Below are 23,034 nucleotides of genomic sequence, written 5' to 3' on the forward strand. Positions count from 1 at the left end.
AGACCCTCAAAAAAAAAAAAAAGATTTAATGATGAGGTGAGGACAGAGACAAGCTTCCAAATACCTAGCATGTAATTATATGTCTTAGCATGTCAACCTATGATTACTCTTCTTCACTAAGGAGCAGTTGGTAAGTTCTCATCCTCAGAACTATTTTTTTTTTAGTCAGCTTACAGAATTAATTCAATGGATGAAACAAGATTTCCCCCAAATTCAGTAAATGATCAAAACACTCTTGAAATTTCTTCTGCAAATAACATAGCTTATCGCCATTGCGTGTAGCTTTGGAATATCTTGTGGAAAAATTTTTACTCTTCTGTAATTGTCTTTAATTAACCGTCTAAATGTATTTTTAAAACCCTCCAAACCAAACAAGTCTATTTTCCATTTTAGGCCACCACTTTTTTTCCAAAGAAAGGACCTACAGAATATTCAGGTCCGGTACCCCTTCACTTTGTGCCTATGTTTTTAACTTGTGCTATTTAAGAAGCAGGAAGGAAACTTTAGTCTTAACATTCGATTTCCAAATTTCATGAATTTCAAAGCAGTGATCTGCAAACTTTGCTAGGCATCACATCACCTTTGGGGCTTGTTAGACAACTGAAGCCTAACCGCCCTACCACCCTCCACCCTCGAAATTGTGATTTAGTAGATCTGGTGTGGGAACCAGCGCCTGCATTTCTAATAAGTTTCTCAGGTGTAATATACAACCAAGTATATAATTTTATCCATATATACAATAAGAGGCAAAGCTGAATTCGAATCATTTCTTATGTGGACATTGAAGGATTATAAAGTAGATGAGAGGAAAGAAAATCCATCATAGAAATATATAAGGTGATGAAAATAAGTTCATCTTTCCATTGCCTGAACTCTTTGTTGAAATGGGTGCTATGAAATTATACTAAAAATAGTAGATCTTTGGATGTTTTGGGTTCTATAATTCTTCTGATGTTCTTTGAAAAGGTATATACATTTTACAGTTCATGAAAGAACAAGATATATTTTGACAAATGCAAGGAAAAGTTCTTACACAATGGAACAATATGTTGAAGCTATTTTTAAAAAGCTTTATTGTACCATTGCCACTACATTGTTTCCACATTATACACAATTCCTCTTAGAACACAATTCAAAATAAGGCAGACCATCCTGGGTCCAATCTCAGAAGTTTTAGCACTTAATGTGTGAAAAATAAAGTTTAGCACTGATAGCTCACCTATAAGATGATTTGCAATGACTGCATCATATCAAGCCCATATTTCAAATACATTTCTTAAAAAAGCAATATGTATTTTAGTTTATTAATTCATCTATGATTGCCTCAGAAAAAATCAATAATAGAAATGGAATTTTTGTATGATGATAATAAAGACAAAACACAATTTGTTAGTTTCCCCTGTTTTAAATGATACAAAAAACTTTCGAGCATATTGAAAGAAATAACTTGAATAAAGCTCATTTTGGAGATAGAACATTTTAACTACATTGATACTTTCCATTCTGTAGGAAGACACCAAATGTAATGTGCCCTTTAAAAGTGGGAAAATAATCTGGAAAAGAGTTAGCAAATGAAACAGAAGATATCTTAGAAAAATGATGATTTGTGTATATATATCTATACATAAATATTTACATTTAATATATAAAATATTTTAAACAAGATTGGGATAGAATAAAGATAAAGTGAAAGGTCTGGGAATTATAATAGTCTAAATAATTATTAGAAATGGTAAAATGAATAATTAACATTTCAGAAAATGTAGCCAATGAAATAAAGGATACATTAAAAAATACACATGCCTAAAATTTGAAAAGGTGAGTAAGGAAGTGAAAAGTTGTTGAAAAGAGTACCAAAGATGGAGAATTTACAAACAACGGGAGACACAACAAATGAGAAGGCATACATAATCAGAGGTTAAATTTTTTTTTTACAGACCTTAAAAAAGTTGCAAGATTAGAAAAAAGTAAAATTAATAAATGGAAATTGATACCAGGACATAGCATAGTAAAACATCAAAGCATAGCATAGTAAAAAAAGTAGGTTAAAAAAAATAAATGAAAGCTTAGCCAATCAAAGAAATACTTTTCAAAAGCCAATTACTACTCAACTACTGTACTATGGGTTGCCTTATGAAGATGTGCCTGGTTTATCCTAATGCCCCATGTTTTCTTTTGGGAAGGTACAAACACATACATTGGAAAAGGATAAGATGGTGGGGTAGAAAGATGGAGGGGGAAGAATGGCTTAAAAGTTCATGGCTACCAGGCTGTGGGAGAGACATGCTGAGCCAGAGGCTACTTAAACAGGGTCAGGGCAAGGGCAGATGGAAAGTGGGTGAATAACTTGGTGTGTCCAGGGCTGGCTCATCCATTAGGCACATTGGAACATTGCCTAGGGCCCATGATTTTAGGGCCCATGAAATGATTTAATTTCTTTGAAAATAATTTTTCATAAAGAACTTTCACAGTCAAAGAAAATGTTAAAAATTTTTTTCACATATCATGAAAGAATGAGAATGTTAGGACACATGAAAATCTATTAACTTATTTTATTTTTCCCAGTGGAGAAAGGGACCCACAAAGATATAAGAGCACATATGAAAGTCATTTGTGGCCCTGGTTACAGGGCCCTGATAAGTTCATTGATGTGTCACAGGTTGAAAATCGTTGGGGGACTCTGGATACTGTGTTAGATATTTTTTAATGATCGTATAAAGCATGTATTAATAATCATGACCAGATGATTTTCAATGATCATGTAAATAAATGGTTAATTGCAGGACCCATGTTGTTATAATGATGCTAGGAGAAAAACTCTAAAATGGCTGTGACAGCCAATTTGGTCAAAGTAGAGTCTGTATATACAAAAGATACTTTCGGTTTTGCTTTGTTCATTTCCCATCAAGCTCCCTGTATTTACAAGCACTCCAACAATCCCTAAAGGAAATAAGTTACTAAAACCCTGTCTCCCAAGAGCATACATGATTGTTTACCTATTACAATGCTTATTCCCTCACCTGTATGAATACAATTAAACAATTACTTTAACCAACAGGTATATCAAGCCAGCCAACAGTATGATTTACTTCAGCAGTGAAATCTCTTGTAACGATTTTACTAACTCAGCTATATCAGGGATATTGAAAATATGTCTGCAAAAATTCGCCTGTCCTCAGATAAATATGAGAGCTGAATGAATGAATCTGTAGTAGATGCTGAATAAATGTTGACTGGTTGGCTGACATATACAATGTTTCTCTTCATACAATATGAAACATCTTAGTGAAAGTAACAATTTTAGACAACCATCCAGGTGTTTATACTTGTAGGGAGACTTGGCATTCCTTGGAATAGGTATCCAAAGGCTAGACGGAATTTTGTACTCTTCATCCAGAAGACCTAGAACTACATGAGCATAGTCTACCTGCCAATAGATTTGTGCTGGTGCTGTGGAAACTTTTCAAGTTTAGAATGCCTTTATTTCCCTCTCCTAAGGATTATTTGCTTAGATATGCTTGCAGATCAGTAATATCCTTTGAGTAGATTTCTCTGTTACCCATATAAAAGAGGGGGCCAATGAATGAGTTATTTTCCAGATCATGTAGGTCCATAAAACTTCAATGATTCGGCCACTGTAACCTTTGTTGTCTGCTTGTGGTGTCAAGACTATTTCCGGTTGGAATAGATGCAACTGTAACTTTTGATTTAAAAATTCTTCTTAACTTGGGAAGAAGAGAAAAGCAACAGTCATGACTTCAATAGTGGCATAAAGTAGTCCTTAGCTTTCCTTTATTGTTCCCAATAACTTTGATATTCAGCACCTTTTAGAAATTGAAACATTTACTAATTTAGACAGCATTTATTGACCAAGGGAACCAAGATTACCTTGAAAGGAGATGAAGATTTCTAAGTTATGATCCCTGTTAACAGGTTTATAGCACAGTAATTTAGTTTTTCTAACTCTTTTCCTTTTGCATCTCCTGTATATACAAAAGACTTGGTCATGGAAAAATGATCTTTTCAATTGAATTTCTAGTGAACTTTCCTAGAAATGTACAAGGACCCCCCCAAACTGTAGACCAATATAATTTTCACTTTAGCTTATAAGGTTTTTGCTATGCAGGAAGCCTTTTACTTAGGAGTGCTATGTTTTAAGAGCTTGTAAATTAGAGATTTGAGCCTCAGAATGCATTTTTACTACTAAAGTAATAATAATCCCTAAAAAAGTCAAATGTGTGATTATTTAAAATTGCTATACTGTTGAACAAAACACAATTTGGTTTTTCCTTATTGCATTATTGACCACTGCCTTGCGTGAATTTATAGAGACTGAGAAATTATACACAAAATATTTCTAAAAGTCATACTCTTAATACAGTGACTCTAAGGATGTAGCTATACAATATAACACCAAAATATAGGGAGGAAAAATTAGAATCTGTCAATCACTTGTTTTATTGACACCTTGCTAAAGGTAAGATGGTTTCCAGATAACTGGATATCTGGCAACTGATTGACAAAAGAATATATGTGGAGAACGAAATTTTGTAATTTTTAGCCAGATGTGTTGGCATTTTGGAGGCAATTCTTTTTATTATTACTCTTACTATTCAGAATAATAGCTATAAGCCTCTAATTTTTAAAAAATTGATCTTAAAAGTTTGAATTTTTATAAAAGAGTGTGTCTACCAGGTACACTTTTTTTTTTTGTCCAGGATGAAGATGTGTAGTATATTCTTTAAGGGTAAACTTGAAATTCAGAGGGAATGGCAAAAATCTCAATCCATCTTTTCTTTAGTTTGGTATTCTACTATGTACTGGTGATCCTGGTTCTACACAATCTATATATTCTTTTAAATTAGATTCCCATTAATTAGGTCCCATTAAATTCTATTTGTCCATTAAAAGCTTGTTTTAAGGGGTTTTATTTATTTATTTTTTAAGTCTTTATTGAATTTGTTACAATATTGCTTCTGTTTTATGTTTTGGTTTTTTGGCTGCAAGGCATGTGGGATCTTAGCTCCCCAAGCAGGGATCGAACCTGCACCCCCTGCATTGGAAGGCAAAGTGTCAACCACTGGACCACCAGGGAAGTCCCAAGGGGTTTTAAAGAAATATAAATTATATGAAAAATTTTAAATACAGGTCAATTTTACATTCTTCTCCTAATAAAAAATCATTGCAGTAGCGCTGATAATTTGAGGAAATCTGACCCTACTTAGTATAGGTCCTTCTCTCAAAAACCTTCACCTTAACTTTTGAATTGAATTTTAACCCACTTTGGAAGCCTATTCAATTCACCCTCCCTGTATAGAGGGACTCGAGTAAAGGAGAGGTAGAAGAAGAAAAAAGGTGTCTTATTGAGAATGAAGCATAGCTAAATTATGACAAAATCCAGTGGGCACTCAAAGGATTGTTTAAAAAATATCCAATTTAAGAATTATCTTTTAAATGAAAAAAAAAAACAAACCCCACAGTGGCTTAATGTGACACACTGGCAAGAATATATATTGGAGGGAGGGGTATTTTTTTTTCCTACTTACACTCTATTGTAATTAATTATTTACCTATTTGCCTTCCCCATTATCCTAAGAAGCAAGATGTATTTAGTGATTCTCAACTTCGGCTGCACATTAGAATCACCTTGGAAGCATTTAAAAATTATAATGCCTGAGTTAGTTGGCCTAGAGGATGAAGCCTGGATATTAATACTATTTCAAAGGTCCCATTGGGATTCTGATGTGAAGCTTGGGTTGAGAATCACTGGTGTAGAGTACTTCAGTTACTAGCACGAGCTCTGGCACCTAGTAGGTAATAGAGAAATATTACTTAGATACTTGAATGGCATCATGAATGTTTCCTCTATGAAACAAATATGAAATGTATGGTTCAGATTTTGACCTTCACAGGTATGCTTTTACTGAAGAACCTAATTTAAAAAATCACATCCTATGGATTAACAACATGCATATTTGTACTGCTTAAGAGTACAGTATTTAGTTATCAACTCTTTAAGAAAGGACATTTGGAATCATTCATCACAAACATCTGCATGCAATTTAATTTTTCACAATGGACTCTCTAGAAAATCAGTGAGTGTTCATGCTATGGGTCAACCAATATTCTGTGTGGATTGAGAAGAAAAATGTGTCTGTTAGCTTATAACCATGTTAAGGCAAAAGTATACATTGTACATATGCATATTCAAATATAAGATTTTTTTAAACTAGAATCATGCAAATTTTAGCTCTGCTTTTTCTAGAAGTCCATTTTTTTTCCAACACACATTATCAGGCATTTTTGGATATGGAATGTTCAGTGGTTAACTGTAACTGATATATTGTATCTACTTTACTTTTGAAGTGAAGTCCATCACTGGGCATGTTTTGTATGAAGGTCAAAGGAGATAGTTTTTCCATGAATTATCTTCTATCTTAAATAACCCATATTTTTTCCATGAATTATCTTCTACCTTAAATAACCCATATCTACTGAATCCATATGTGCTTTTAAAAAGTTCTAATGAAAGAATATTCTTCTAAATAAGGTTTGATTAGGATTTGGGGAGGAATCTCACTTCTTGTGAGAAGAACTGAAATATTTACAATGTTTCTGTGTTGTTTAGGACAGGCCTAGTTAGATGAACTACAGGAAAGGAATTGTATGAACTGGTGCTATATGCTGTATACTCTCTGATAAAGTTGAATTTTCTAATTAACTTTTACATGTTTTTTATCTTACTCTCATATCAGAAATTTTATAAGAACAGGGACTCTTCTTGTATTGTAGAAGAGCCCATGCATTTAACTGGCACCTAATTAGATGTTTGTCTAATTTTTGAAGTGAATGAATGACAGATAACTGTTCAAAGATCAGTGTGGTGAAAAAAACTCATATAAGCCTCAAAAATCAACACCTAATAAAAAGATTTAAAGGTACAGTGGATGTTGATCCCCAGATGAGGTGAATCAAAATTATTTGGGGAACTTTTAAAAAAATATCAAGTATCATGCCCAAATATAGATTTCTTGGAATCAAATCTTGGAGATGATCACAGAGGAAGAAATGATGGCAATGATTCCCTCTACTCCGTCTCCCCACCAGATGATTCTGGATGTAGCCAATTGGGCAAGAGTCTGTGTAAGCATTTGGGAAGTACTATAAAATGGAACATTTACTGGTTGAAGACTCAAGAAACTTGGGTTCTAATCATACCTCTGCCACTTAATTATCTGGGACAAATCCCTTAACCTTGACAAATTTTAATCTTAATGAACGGCTTCATTTCTACAGAATTCCTCCAGTGACTTATACCTAATATGTAATAATTCTTTTATCCTTCATGACTTCCTAAAGCAAACCTCTAATAGAGGAGTAAATAAGCAATAAGATGATTCAATAAAATAGAAAATTAAGCCGTATCCACAAATAAAAATTCCTAGTGTAGGACTGAACTGTATGTTGTACCAAAAATGTATGCACGTGTATACAAGTTTTTGTATGTGTCCATCAGCTAGGTTATATCCATCAATGATCAACAAATTAGAAAACTCTGTGGCTGCACATTGGTTCTTACCATTCCAAAATATGTTATCTCCAAAAAATATCTACCCTTAAACATTAGTACAAGAGATTGTCAAAAGCATAATTTATTATCTTCCCAGTCTTAGCAAGCACCATTATGATGTTGTAATAGTTCCTCATAATCAGAGAATAGAAGTGTCTAAATCAGCAAAAATATTAATTGCCTGATCATTGGTTTTAGTCATTGCATATACATATGTACGTAGAGCTACATACCCACATTTAGTAGTACTTAACCAAAGTGCTTAATGTCTGGAACAAAAGAGAAGCTCGGGAAATATTTGTTGAATTAACAAAAGAAGCAAGAAAAAAAGGGAGGAAGAATGAGAGATAGAAAAAGCTGAGCTTATTTTAATGAAGATAATGAAGTTTTCCAAGTCAGTGGGTACCATGTGATCCATTTCCATTAGCTTATGAATCTTCCATAGGAATTTTGTTGGGGCATGTGGACTTCCCTTGAATGTGAAAAAACAAGACATTTAGCAGAAAAACTTTCAGAATCGATTCTGAAAGGAAGAGCTCACCTTTTTTAGAGCAGAGGCTTTCATTGACTGGTTTTCCCTCTTCGTTGACATCTATTTTCATCCAGCTGTGGAGGTACTTCCTGCCCTTCTTGACCACTACCCTGAAGCCTTGTTTCTTGAGAAAGAGAGAGGCATTTTTCACCTCAAGGAACCCTTCCGTCTCATAGCAAGTCCATCGAGGTGCCCGGGAGCAGGGGGCAAAGATGGCGGATCGGGAAGGGCCACCAGAAGAATCAGAGATGCCCAGGCACAGAGCAGATTTAACATGAAGGAGCTTTCCATCCTCAGTCCACATCCACTGCTGGTTCTGGCTGGTCCCATTGCACAAGTCCATGACCACTCTCTCATTTTTGAAAAGGCACTGTTGTTTCTGGACATGGACAATCTGAAACCCCTCTGGAAGATGAGAAGCTCATCAAGTACTACGTAGCAAATCGTAAGGCCCACCAGGAAACAAAAACAACCCACCCGCAAATCAGCCAGGTCAAAATACGAGGTTTACTTATCTTTTGCAATTGCTATCATTTCAAGTGACTATTCCCAGATTCAACACATGTGATTTAAAATCCCAAAGCAGACAATGTCAAAATGTCACACTTAGCTCCCTTTCTTTTCCTTTCACATGGCTTAGGGAAGAAAATACACCCCCACTGAAATAATGAAAGGAAGCTTGGAAAAGAAACAAAACCATCCAAAGAGTATGGTGCGATATTTTAGCCCAAATAATTAAATATGTTAAAGTTATAAAAAACCCAGTTCCTGTTTTAACCATTTCACTCCTTCCACCTCACCTCCATCCCCCACTCTAAAAAAGCAACCCTTTTTCCAAACCTTAAATTACTATTGCAATAAGTGTTAGTGTACAAATGGACTAGTTTGAACATAATTTTTAAAAATTGGATATATTTATCCACAAATAAAATTTCTCATTCCTCTTAGCACACCCTCCTAGCTAATAGCAACCAAATGAAAGTATTAATTATCACAAACTAATTTTTTTATAATCCTAGGGAGAAGCATTTCTCTATTTTGTGACAGTATCTACAGTCTTCCTTCAAATGCTAATAGATTAAAAAAATCACCTCTTCTCCATGTAAGGAAACTAAATACCCAATTGTTAAACATCAGGATTAAAAAATGAGATATTCAGGCTCAAAAACCATTTTCAAGGTGCTTTTACTTAATTTTCTCAGCTCGCCCATGAAAATATTCAGACGTTCCAAATAACAACTTCCAAATAAAACACACCACAGTTCCCCAACCCCCTTTAAATCATATTTCGTATATTTTCTTTCTTTAACACAAAGGAAACAAAACTAGAGCCTGACAGGGAAAAAGCATGGAGATGCCACAGACTGTTACATAATGATACATTCTTCCCCCCTCAGGGTTGCTTTACTCTCTGCTGTAAGGATGCCATTTCAGGAGCTGCCTGAGGCATTTGGAAGACACAAGAGAAGGCCATTTATTTTCTTTTGGAGAGAAATCTCAACTGTGTGGGCATGGCAGGCTCTTTTTATTCCCCCTCCTCATTGTCTTTGGCTAAACTGCCATGGAGACCCGGCTCCATTTCCGCCTTGTTTCAGACACTTTTCAAAGGACAGAGACTGCACTGCAGGCTGTTGGAGAAATGCCTCAGGAAACTGAGGCAGACCCACTCACCTGAGTTCCCGAAGATGAAGCAGGTAAGAATCGCCACGTAAAATTCAGCCTCCATTTTCCACTTAACGACTGTTCATGCTTCGCTTGGAGGAAAAAAAAAATCTCCCAGATAAGAGAAGCAAAGACTAGGAAGGAAATGTGCCTTCATGGTGGGGGGAAAAGTCAGTGACGAGCACTTCCTCCTATTGAATTGTTTGGGGGAAGTTTTACACCAGTTGTCCTTTTCTGTTTCCTTAGAAATAAGGGATTATGATCGCCTCTCTTTTTTTATGTAGAAAATATTCCAGCCTTCAGGAGCAGAATAAAACTTGTAAGTTTTCTTCTACCATCCCTGTGGCACATGACTACTTAAGCTCAAGAAGGAAGAAAGGAATTGTAATCTTAGGTAACTGAATGTTCCTACATTACATCTCTTCAGGTGATGTGATTCTGCTGAACAAACAGAAATCGTGTAATTTATGAGAGTCTGCGACAAGTGATACAAAGACATAAACATGTACTGTTTGTATAGGGATAGCTGGGAGCCTATCGAGGAAAACCACATAATGATAGCACTTCTAGATCATTATCTCTCAAGTGTTGACAATACTACAGTTTGAAATAGCCATCTCCACTGGGGAGAGGCAGACTAAAATTAAACCCATCCCACTATCGACTTCAGGCTTTCCCCAAAAGATAATGGTCTCTCTTCAAATAGGAAAAAAGAAGTCCATGCCTTACTCAACATTTAGTATTAAGAGTAGTTTATTGGCAGTAGGAAACAAAGTCAACATTAAATGCATTAGCTGCAGTAAAAATTCATATTTGAGCAGAACATCTAGTGTTTGCTGAGTGTAGTTTTTTTTAAGCTTTATTTGTCTCTTGAGGATTAAATCCTTTCAGAGATTTAAGGATATCCATGGCAGCATCCTTTTAAAGAACCTCTGGAAATGAGACAGGTTACATCATTCCCAAAGGCATCTGCCTTTTGCTGGGAGAGAGATTTCAGGTAGACAGCATATTCAAAAATTCTTTCTTAGTAAAAGAGAGACAAGTATTTAAAATTCGTAACACATCATAGTTGCTACAAATTTGTTTTTCCCTTTGAAAGTAAAATGACTCACAATGTAGAAATACAGTGGGTAGAATTCTGGAGCAGAAACCACCTCTATGCCCAATAGTAGAGAGTAAATACATATACACCCAATGACAATCATTGTGCTCTGTAACTGATTGGTACGAGGTACTGATAAATACACATTTAATAGATAATATTTTCAAGACACATTTCCATATAAAATAGTTACTGCTTCTGATTTTTTTTTTCGAAAACAAGGACTTATTTGTTAAAAATCCATTTACAATCACAACTTTAGCGGCAAGATTCTGGTAACTGAGAAAGGAATTAGCACTTAAAACAGGAACAGTTTAACAGCTGACAGTCCATTCACAAGACAGAGTTTTTGCAAACATAAAAGCATCTAAACACACAATAATAATTTCTTCAGCAGCTCTTCAAGTCGTCATCTGATGACATAAATTTCATACATATATTCTGTGTGGCAGATAGTCAATACAGACAAAACAAAATCCTCCTTAGCTGTGTGAGAAATCAATCATACCTCCATCAGCAAAGGACCTTCAAAATAATTTCGGGGATGCTTACAAATGCATTCATATACACAAGAGGCTGGCAATCTTGAATATGTTGCCATCTTCCACAATCCATGCCCCAGCTTGGCTTCACATCTTCTCTTTGCTTCCACTGCAGGAAGCTCCTTCCAGAAGCCTCAAGTGGGTAATTGACTAATCACCCCTAGAGAGCGATGGTCTGGTAAGTCTTCAGAGAATCACTGGACAGTTTCTGCCGCAAGTCTGCTCTCGTACAGGCACAGAGCGTGATGCACAAATTCATACTGCTCACTGGTTTGGACCATTCCACCCCTGCAAGGAAGAGATAATATAATAATTTATTGCTAACGTCCCACAGTCTCAAGAAACTCAGCGACCACACCCAAACGCAGGTGTTAGCCTAAAGACACACAGAACAGTTGGCCTGGTGATTCTTGTTACCTCTCTTACCTACGTCCAGATGACCCAACTGGTGAATTTAATATGCTAATGTATATAAAGGGATTAACACAGTGCCTAGTACACAGTAGGCATTTGATTAATTTTACCAACATATTGTCACTGGAGAGGCAGTACAGCCTCATGGTTAGGTACTTGGACTTTGGAACCAGACTGAGTTCAAGTCCCTCCTGTGCCAAATCTTAGTTGTGTGATCTTGGCCAAGTTCCTTAAAACCCTTTGTGTCTCAGTTTCCTCCTCTGTTAAAGTGGGAGAATAACAGCACCTATTTCATAGGATTGTTTTGAGGGTTAAATAAATTCATGTATCTGGAGTGTTAGTATTACTTCTTGGGTGCCTTATCATTCATTTTATACAGATTTATGCACTTGGATTAAAATTGATTGATGTAGGTTTACTAAACAAAACTCAACTGTGAAATGTTGCTCTTTCTACGAGTAAAAAAACTACCTTGGAATGGTCTATTTGAGTATGTAGTGTGGAAGCAACCTTTGGGGGTGGTGTGCCGAGTATCTAAACACAATAGCAGATACTATGTATAAAATAGACAACTAATGAGAACATACTGTATAGCACGGGGAACTCTACTTAATGCACTGTGGTGACCTAAATGGGAAGGAAATCCAAAAACGAGGGGATGTATGTATACGTATAGCTGATTCACTTTGCTGTACAGTAGAAACTAACACAACATTGTAAAACAACTATATCCCAATAAAAATTAATGAAAAAAACCCACAATAGCAGGTGGGTCCTTATATGAGTTGGAAAGAGAATTGGTTCTTGCTTTTTTCCCTTTGTCATTTTCATTATCATCCCTAGATACCTTATGGTTTTTTTTTTTTTTTTTTTTTTTTTTTTTTTGCGGTACTTGGGCCTCTCACTGTTGTGGCCTCTCCCGTTGCAGGGCACAGGCTCCAGACGCGCAGGCTCAGCGGCCAGGGATCACGGGACCAGCCGCTCCGCGGCACGTGGGATCTTCCCGGACCGGGGCACGAACCCGTGTCCCCTGCATCGGCAGGCGGACTCTCAACCACTGCGCCACCAGGGAAGCCCAATACCTTATGTTTTAGCTTAGTAGAAGGTATCTGACTTCATGAGAAGTAATGATGCTTCTCGTTATACTTTTATACATAAAATAGCTATACGGCATTTTGTTTTTTTGATAATGGTTCTTTTACGTGGCAAAGCTACTGATAGTTGTGTAAACGTTACATATTTTTTCTGCTCTCTGAATAACTACATCCCTATTAGTAACTATTTGAAGTCTTATCATCTTCATAACTCTACAACCAATGCTACAACCGATTTTAAACTTATGTTTTAGCTAGTTCTTCCTAGTGGCTGTTGTTACCATTCGAAATAATTATTTTGAGGCCTTTGAGCTCTTCAACTTAAAAAACGAAATATACTGCCTCACTGTAGTGTGATTTCTAGTTAATGGTAATAACTAAAACTGGGCTTGTACCTATGTTTACTTGCCCACCTCTATAAACACAAGCTCACAAGATACTAAAGCAGTAAGATTTCACCCTTTTAAACTAAGCAGTGATATTAAGTTAGTAACACTTCACCCTTCAAGACGACACTAAATTGGTCGACATAATGCCCAAATGATGTATTTGGCAAGAAATAAAAAGGTAAATATACGTTTTTTGGTGACTGCAACTTATTGGCAGAAATATTTCATCGGTCCTCTTCCCTAGAACTGCACATTTTGTTGTACTGAAGGCAACTTTCTGGCCAAAGTGTTCCTTGATCCTAAGTTGACAACAGGAATGGCCAACTGAGGATGTGGTGACTTTTCCTCTTCTTAGCTGATGACATCTGGGCACACCTAAAAACAGCAGGTGTCCGGAATATGCTGGCTTTGACTGTGAAGCTTGGGAGATCCAGCCACGGTAAATATTGAGGCGGCTCCAGGGAGCTGAGAGGTGCCTCCCTTCCTCTGGCATCCTCACAGCTCATTAGTCCCCCTCCTTGAGCTGCAGATGGTATGTGGAGCCTTATATGTGCTCCATCTCACGGACTCTGGTCTGTGAACTTCTTCCCACCATTTACTTCACACTGAGGCAAGATTTTCCCCTGATTGTATGCTCTGGTGAACACTGGTATTTACATGTCCAACTGGTGAATGAATGAAGGCACAGTCTAGGTTTTAATTACCATTTTTACCCCAGATAGGTTAGCAGTGTATTTTAATGCTTGGGGGATACTTACTATGACATTCTGTTAACTAAGTCAATGTTGTTTCTGCCAGTGAAGTTGGAGAAGATGGGGAAATGAACTCATTAGTTGTAGGCTAGCAAAATTCTTGTGGGTCTCAAGGCTTAAGGAAGGTATAGGAAAAGTTAGGTTATTTCCCACTTGTTTTGAAAAATAAAAGGGAGAGCATTGACATCAGAGGGATCCTCTGAGATCATGTATTCCAACTGCCAACAAAATGTTGCCTTTCCAAAAGGGAGCAGTCTACATGGTAGATGGTCAGCTAATTTCTGCTGGAGTGCTCAGGCTTTGCCAAGGTTGGCAGGGAAACTTCTGAAGGCATCAGAACGAATCTGCCCCTCTCTAACTTTCACCCGCCCCATTGGTCCAACTGAAATAACCCCAAAAAACCTTAAGGCTCCTCTTATAGTCACACAATAGTCTCTAAATGCTGGAAAACAACCATCAAAGTCCCGTAATCTTTTCTTCTCTAGACTAAACATCCTGTGGTCACTCAATATTTCTATGCAGGCTGGTTTCCCTGTCACTCACCAATCTAGTCTCCCCTTTCTACAGGCTGTTTTTATCAAATATGACCTTCTTAGAGTGTTGTGTCTACTCCCAATGAGATCCAGTCAGTGGGAATATTTTCCCCCTTGAACTCCACGTTATAGACCAATGAGTTTGCATCTACAGGTGCACTGGGTGGAAAGATCCCACAGTGCCTACCTAGTGCCTGGCGCTTTGCAAGCATTTTAGGATAGTAAGTGAAGCTTTGGGTTAATGAAAAAGTCCACAGGATTTTTTTGAATGTGAAAATTACAGCTCTCTTCCATCCTGTACTTATGCTACTGAGTTTTTTCAAACTAAATGCAGAACTTTTTGTTTATTCCTATTAACTTCAACTTGTTGGTTTCAGCACAAAGTTCTTATTTACTGATATCACTATTTCTATCATTCAGTATATTAGCCTCTATTTCTCACCCCCAGATTAGTGTCTCCCAGATAGTTAACAAGCATGCCTTATGTCTTTTTTATCTGTCATTTATAAGGTAGTAGAGAAAGACAGGGCTAAGACAGGGTCTTTATTATAAGTAATTTGATATCGTGTGATATACTGTCTAATCCCATTCCAAAATTATGTCTAACTAGGTTTTAGATCCTTTAAGAGCAGGCATGATGTTATAGTCTTTGCATATTTGCAAAAGTGAAAAGCACTTACTAGTCCTAAGTAAACACCTGTCAAGTAAGTTACCCAGGCCATGCTGTCTCACGTTATACGAAAACATATAAACTCCAGACTAAAAGAAGGCAAGGGACATCCCAGAATACATTAACTGGAGGCTGACTCAAAATCAGGAACTCATTACACTCATCTTTTAAAATATTAAATTTCCAATTGAATATATTGGTATGTAGAATTCTCTGTTGATCTTTGTAAGAACTTGAATTCTAGGATTACCCTGCAGATCTTATTCTGTTATGGGACAAATACAGTCTTCTTTAGGCTGGCCATAGTGAAAAATACTCAAGAAGCTAATATAGTGCCTATATACAAAATACATTTATGGAATAAATAAACAACGTGAGATTAATCATGAACCCTCAAGAGAGCCCTGTACTGATTCAGCCTCCAGGAGAGCTCTGACTTGGACTGCAGGTACCTTTCAGGTCAGACAGGGCTCCATGGACTTGCTGAGGCCTGGATCTATAAGTTCCTAAGCAAGCTGGTCTTCGAAGGTAAGAAGCAGGGATGCTCTTTTTATTACTTTAAAAGGCATTATCCAACTCCCTTTTAAAGAGCAGGCACTAAATAATCTTTGACCTCCAACAGATCACAGTTTAAACTTGACCAAAGTTAAGATTTTAAAAGATTTCCATGGTGATCAAGATGCTGCTTCAGTGGAGAAAAGTTGTCATCAGTCGGGCAGCACGCTGACATCACCACCATTACCTAGTACATTATATTAAAGCATCGTCTTCTCATTGGAGAATCCTCTTTGGGCACAAATCTTTTCCCAGGGGGTATAATGCATTAAGCTACAATATCTACTGCCAAACAGCAATCAGATTATCAAAAAAGGGTGAGGTCATATAAAAGCAGGGCAAGGCAACCCAGTTAGCTGTGAGAGTCACTGTGAGTTTGAAAAGGCACTTAGAATGCCAAAGCATCACGTTCATTACCAGTAGGGACCAAAGTGTGTTAAGAGGTTAAAAGGCACCATACACTGTTGTCAAGACAAATCCTGTCACTACCACTTACTAGCTGCTTTACCTTTATTACATAATCTTTGCAGTGCTGTTCTCTTATCTGCAACATGATGAGGTATTCAAATAGTACCTGCCTCATAGCACTGTTGTGAACTATAAATGGGACAGTCCATTTAAACTGTTTATTAGCACATAGCTAAGCACTTGCAGGTACCATAGTGCTAACTGTTTTTATTACTATTACTCTTTGGTGCTACCTGGTCAAACAGGACTAGTTGGAAGGCTCTGGGATGAGTCCTCTGAGGACCTTGTAGAACTAAGAGCACACCTGGCAGAGGACAGCTCTGCCATATTGCTCAGGTTGGGCAAGCCAAGATGGAAAGATCCCAATATGTTTCTAAATATTAACCAGCCTAGAAGCCACCTACAGTGGAGGTAGATGACCTAGTGGCAAGAAGTGGACTTGGAGTCTGACAGAGTCAAGTTTGAATCCTTGCTTTTGAACCTATCAGCTATAGGATTTTGAACAAATCATTTGTTCCTCCCAGCTGGGTTTTCCTGACCTATAAAATGACATCAATGACAAACCTCATCAAGATTGTGAGGATTAAATGAGTCAGAGCCTATCAATGTCTAGCCAAAGGCTATTCACAGAATTCCCAGGAGCCCAGGGTTCTACAGTGGTGCCTGTAGTGGAGAAGGAGGGTGGGCCTTTAGGACTGGCTTCTAATCACAGTTTTGACCAGGGCAGCAGTTCTCCTTTTTACAGTTTTTCTTTTTCTTTCTCTCTTTCTTTCCTTCTTCCTTCCTTCCTTCCTTCTTTTCTTTTCTTTCTTTCTTTCTTTCCTTCCTTCCTTCCTTCCTTTCCTTCTTTCTTTTATTAATTATTGTTAATGGTTTTCCATATTGGTGTTTTGTAGAAGATTTTGTCTTCCCAATGTTTTGTTTCCTGTTGTTCACTAAAAAAAAGTTTAAAAACCACTGGCCTGGCAAACGGTGTTTACCTAATAAAGTTTCACTTTTTGCAAGGTTTAAATGAGATAATCCATAAAATGCTTAGCACAGTGGCATTTAGAGTACTAAATAAATGCCACGTGTTCTATTTCTTATTCTGTTGGTAAATGCTTAGTTAACATAAGCCCTTAGGGTGATCATGCATCTGGTTTGCTTGGGACAGTCCTAATTTACTCCTGTAAATGGTGTAATTTTTTTTTTTTTTTTTTTTGCGGTACATGGGCCTCTCACTGTTGTGGCCTCTCTTGTTGCAGAGCACAGGCTCCGGACGCGCAGGCTCAGTGGCCATGGCTCACGGGCCCAGCCGCTCCGCGGCATGTGGGATCTTCCTGGACCAGGGCACGAACCCGTGTCCCCTGCATCGGCAGGCGGACTCTCAACCACTGCGCCACCGGGGAAGCCCAATGGTGTAATTATTAATAAAGCCCCATTTCACTCTCAGAAGTGCCTGGGTTTGGATGACATATTATTTGTTCACCCTAATTCTGCCCCATTTCATGCTTTGGAAGAAAGTCACTTCTTTTACTGCAGAAATGGTGTTGGGTGCAAGGCTCTGATTTCTTTGTGGCCACAGAATATGAACAGTGTGTATGGCCAGGCCAGAGAGGATTCAGATATACTGCCCTTCCAGAAATGTCAGATAGCACATGTCACCTTAGCCCCGTCGAACAAAAAAATCAGTGTCTTCTCGGACGCTCTGCAGAAAAGCACATAGCTTTGTCAGCTGAGGGTAAACTCAGGTTAGAAGAGAAAAAACTATGTATTTTTTCACCTTCGCTACTGGGAGGGTGTGTTGAAAAAACCCCCTCCAGATGCCCAGGAGAGAGATTTGGTTTTTAACATGTTAAAATTGTGACCTTTTGTGACTATTAACTCACACGTACAAAGAGCAACAAGCCTTTCCTGCTGCACCGCCCAGAGCGTATCCGGTCTAATCAGTAGACAGAAGAAATGCTGCAGCGGTGACTCACTTCTGGGCTAACAATGGAACTTACGCTCCTTGGCTTTTTATTATTTTTGAATCTGGAATTCTTTTGGTAAAGTTTGGTACAGTAAATTTAGAACAAAAGTTGTGGATGTTAATGTGCCTCATGGGTCTGATAGCTTGGGCATGAGTCAAACAAGGCTAATGTCTGGGGCTGAACTTGGGGTGTCTCAGACAGACATCTTCCCTGTGTCTATATACCATGTCATTTCAAGGATGAAGAACTTAAACATTTTGATTGTTTCTGACCAGGTGTTTTGAATATAGATACTTTTTTCTACAAAGTATTTGTAGGGCATAAAAGCCAACACAAGTCAAATGATAATTCAATGCACTAGCATACCTTGAGTTCCATTTTTTTTTTTTCCTGAAAACTAGCCAATCTTCTTCTGAACACCCAGGTTAACACTCAATTGACTCCTAGCTGAGAAGAAGGAAAAGGTCGTCCTGACAACCACTTGGAAGATTCGGTTGGCATTATCTGTTTTACGAGAGGACGTCTTGTTGTGGTCTCAAGAACTGTGATGTCAAGTAAATCCAAACCAATTTCTAAGCTTTACCTTCAAGTGTTCTGAAAATAAGTAGACCAAAATGTTCAATCCCTGATCTTCAAATGAGATCGTTGAAATTCACTAATTAAGGGGAATCTCTGGGATTAGTTGGGATTGCAGAAGGATATGGCTAAATGTAAGACAAAGGTTGGTAAAAATTATACCAAGAGGTGAAAATGTTAGCTTTGGAATTATTTTAACCTAGTTTTGCTAATATGGACACATATTAGGAAACTGGTGGCATATGTATTCCTCTTCTTAGGTTGTTATAGTTAAAAAAAAATCGTCAAACTAAAGTGATTAATCAAAACATTTAAACAATGATATGACGCACACTGGAAGCATTTTTTCTATCCTGTCTGGGAAGCCACAAGTAAGGTCTTTGGATGTCATTGCAATTTAAGGCCTCCAAGGTAAGGATGTACAAAGACAACTGCAGATTTCACTACTGACTCTCAAAAGGGTGGATTAGACAGATTGTTTCCTGTTTCTGGGGAAGGAAAAAAAAGAGGGAAAGAGGAGAAAAAAAAAGGCTTTGGGATCACAAATTATTTTATGTGTTTCACTTCCCAAATTCTGTTTTCAAGTTCTTCCAGAGTTCAGAGGTGTCGAGTGGGATGAAAAGAAATACAGTGAGGAAAAGATTGCCTGAGGTCAACCTACAATGGAACACGTTCTTTGCCTCCCTGCCTAGACGTCTTCTGGTGTCCCCACCTTGCTCCTTAGTCATTCTCCATATGCATGTGAGGCAGTCTCTGAGTATCCTGGGCCATTTTATTATTATGCATTATTATTATTACTTTTAAAGGGACAAGTGCATCTCTCAGACTCAATGTGTAAATGACCTTCATCACTATCTCACACCATGAAAACAGTATACACAAGCCTAAATGAATCTCTTGTAGCAGGCTCTAAATATGATGAAAGTGTTGGTTTAGCTTTAATAGCAACTGGAATTCTTAATTCGGTGGTATCGTCACAATAATTTAGTGATATTTAAGATGAGAAGATTTAAGCAAGCCATGGAAGGGCTAAATAATAAAACAGGATTCATTTATAAGCATTATGGGATTCAAAGTATAACCATCAGGCTGGGGTCCACGAAATATTCCACTCTTGTAAAGGGGTCCTCAGACCAGATGAGGTTGGAGGCTTCTGATATGCACCACTTCTCTTTCTCCATATGTAGACACAGAGGCTTAGAGTGACAAGTGGTCACACTGGAAATTAGGGTCAGAGCCAGGATTAGCACCAATATCCTCGACATCTGGTCCAGGAATCTCTGGCACCTCTTTCTCTAGTGGCTGCCTGCTCCCCACTCCCACCAGCCAGTGCTCTGTCCCAATTGCCTGCTACTACCTTCGTCTTTTAATTAAAAATGAATATCACGGCAATGAGGGAATGATCCATGAACACACTTCTAAATAAAACACCTGTGGGTGCCCTGCACTGAATCTGAACTCCTATTTGGAAAAAAGAAATCCCATTTTAGTTCAAAATATGCTCAAAAGTATTATTAATAGGAGAATCACAGACTCATGAATCTGCAGTGAGAACTGTAGTATCTATTAATAGAAGTTGCCTGAAAGCCAATAAAAATAATGTCTTGCCAGAGAGTGAGGAATCCACTAAATGGTTCTGTCATTGTTGTTACACTGGAAACATCCATTCAGCATAACACACTCATCTCTAAACCAGACCATCTGAATTTATTGCTAAAATGCAGACTTGTGATCTGAGTACAAATTGCCCGTTTATGTTATGTTGAATAACAATGATCGAGCATTGTAATTTTTTTTCTTTCTTTCTTCCTTCTTTCTCTCTCTCTCTTTTTTTTTTTTTTTTTTTTTGATAAGGTCTTTGATCCTACTCAATGCTCAAACTGTTGATTTATCAATCATGGAAGCCATTTCCAGTACCAAAACCACTTTCTTTTTCTTTGCTGTGAGCCAGGCTCTGGACTTCTCAGAGGAGGCACATAAAAGTGGTGGGGGGTAAACTATAAAAAACATGCAATGTGCAGCCTTGGATCACTGGTGGGCAGAGGCCATTGCTAAGGAGGGTATGGGAGGATAGGAAAAATTCTATGGAGCTGGACCCTGCAGAGTACAAAATATTAGCCCTCTGATATATTGGCTCTGTCTTTTGTAGCCCTTATTATGCTCAGCTGGATGCTTCCAATTAGTCCCACCCTTTCCTTTCCCCTTTTTAATGGTCTCCACCCAGGCTCAAATTCCTACGCCGTCTCTAGTCTTCTCTTCGCCACCAAACTTCTTGAAAGAATAGCTTATATTTATTATTTTACAACTTCTTTCCCTCCCTTTTAGATAGTGTCTGAGGAAAGTTTTGTGTGGTCAAATAAATGTGAAAGAGTCCTTCAAGGAAGTGTAATAGATTTCCATGCTGGGGGACACTTCAGATCCTTTAATGCTTTAATACTTTTTGTGAATATCCAAGTGGAGAGGGGTTCTAAGAAATATAGCATATAGCTTTTTCTCAAAATGAATTGAGAAGCTTTTAAATTTTATTTTATTATTTTTTTTTTTTGCCTGAGTACAGGCTAAGAGAGTCTGACACTTAGCGGGTTCTCATAGTGTAATTAATCGTTAAAATGTGCCCTGAGAAACACAGTCTGGAAAAGCCTGTTAAGGAATCCAACTTGCTCCACCCAGGTGCCTGATGCATGTTCAGCAGTAGATGTTTAGTAAATGTTTGTTGAATGAATGACCGTATGCATGATTCAGGAGGACTGCTCTGAGCAGAGAGCGTGGGTGACTGTTCCACAGGACACAGAATTCACACCCATCTACAAACATCCGTCCTAAAACATCCCCCGACAGGGTCGACTGCATGGACTCGACATGCTCAGTCACACCAGCCCCATCTCCCTGTGCTGAGAAGGACCCCGTATTGGCTTCAAGCTTTGCTGTTGCCACCCTGAAACAGTTAATCATTTTTAAAAATGGGGCTCCACATTTTCGTTTTGCACTGGGCCCTGCAAATCAGGTAGCGGTCTTGCAGCTCTTCTGCCCTCACCTCCCCAATGCCCAGAGCTGTCTATCAGTCTCCTCAATGACAGGGCCTCTTCTGGAGCCCTCTCTTCAATTCCTCTTCATCAAGACCTCAGTTCTGAACGTCTTCCCGATGTGTGGAGTTACACACTCTCTAGCTAACATACCCTCTAGCTAACATACCCTAACTGGAAAAGGATAGATCACCCTGTTTAAAGTGTTAATAGCCAGGAAGACATAAGGTATCACTCTCACCTCTCAACTGTAGGTTCAAGAAACTTGAAAAAGGAATGACTCTTTAAACCAAAGGTTGGCTCTCTAATAGTAGTCTTTTAAACATTCACTACACACAGATATTTTAGGCACCCTCCATAGATAGATATTTTGGGATGAGGCAAATTCTCCATGTTCCTCAAATTATATTTTTAAGGCAACTGCTGACAATATCACTTTATCTATTCATGAAACAGCTCTCCTTCATATTAACCATTGTTTTAAAAATTATAGTGTCATTGCATTTTTTTTATTGGCAAAGAATGATCAAAGAGCTAAGTTTTTGTCTAGCAATTCTGCAATAAACATATTCCAAAAGATTTTTTACTATCAAAAACAGTCGTACCTTTTGAGTTAGAAATCAGAAGTCCCAGATGCCAAAGAGGTCTATTTCACTAGTTTTCTCAGCTAGGTGACACTGGGCAAGTTACTTGCTATCTTGAATTCTTTGTTTCCTTATTTTAAAAAAGTGAGGCCAAGGAATATCTCTTTTCTGACTCGGGTTCATTTTGGGAGTTAAATGAGGCATGTGCTTTGAAGACCATGGTGCAGTGACCATCATTAAATAAACCTCTGCTGTCAACAGTGCATTTTGGAATGTTTTGAAGACAAAATTGAAGGCAAGGACCGCCACAGAGACCAGGATTGGGTGCAAGGTTTGAAGAACTGATGAATAACAATAAGCTGCAAGAGCAGAAGGACAGGCATTTGGATTTTCTGAGGCCACTTTTCCCTTTACCAATATGAGTTAAAGCCATGGTCGACAGCAGCAGTCACCTACAAACTGGAATTCTGAAAGTGAAGTATGACAAGAAAAGAATGAAAAAATGAAGCAAGATGCAAGAAGGATGGAAAGAAGTTGGATGGAGACAAAGAAAGGAGGGAGTTTTCTGTTTTGCTTTTTATAATAACTAAGGAAGTGCACAACAGAAGGAAGAGAC

At 37.8% G+C, this 23,034-nt stretch overlaps 2 protein-coding genes across 3 annotated transcripts in view; both read right to left on the reverse strand.

The window, feature by feature from the left end:
- Positions 1-9,853, reverse strand: part of PTPRB (protein tyrosine phosphatase receptor type B) — a 113,547-nt gene extending 103,694 nt beyond the window's left edge. Inside the window, exons 1-2 of one of the 2 annotated variants that reach the window (XM_082665632.1) lie at positions 9,774-9,853; positions 8,112-8,507 (exon numbers count right to left, since the gene is read on the reverse strand). In XM_082665632.1, coding sequence (XP_082521758.1) covers positions 8,112-8,507; positions 9,774-9,828 — 451 coding nt within the window. In that variant the 5' untranslated portion in view covers positions 9,829-9,853. The remainder of the gene's footprint in view (positions 1-8,111; positions 8,508-9,773) is intronic. The other variant, XM_082665633.1, reaches the window with a different exon arrangement.
- A 667-nt stretch (positions 9,854-10,520) lies between these two features.
- PTPRR (protein tyrosine phosphatase receptor type R) overlaps positions 10,521-23,034 on the reverse strand; it is a gene marked incomplete at its 5' end in the record, with an annotated part of 254,829 nt that continues 242,315 nt past the window's right edge. The window contains 1 exon segment of the mRNA XM_082666172.1: positions 10,521-11,696. Coding sequence (XP_082522298.1) covers positions 11,603-11,696 — 94 coding nt within the window. The 3' untranslated portion in view covers positions 10,521-11,602.

This window comes from Grampus griseus, assembly GCF_964374135.1.
Source record: "Grampus griseus genome assembly, chromosome: 11".
Taxonomy (NCBI): domain Eukaryota; kingdom Metazoa; phylum Chordata; class Mammalia; order Artiodactyla; family Delphinidae; genus Grampus; species Grampus griseus.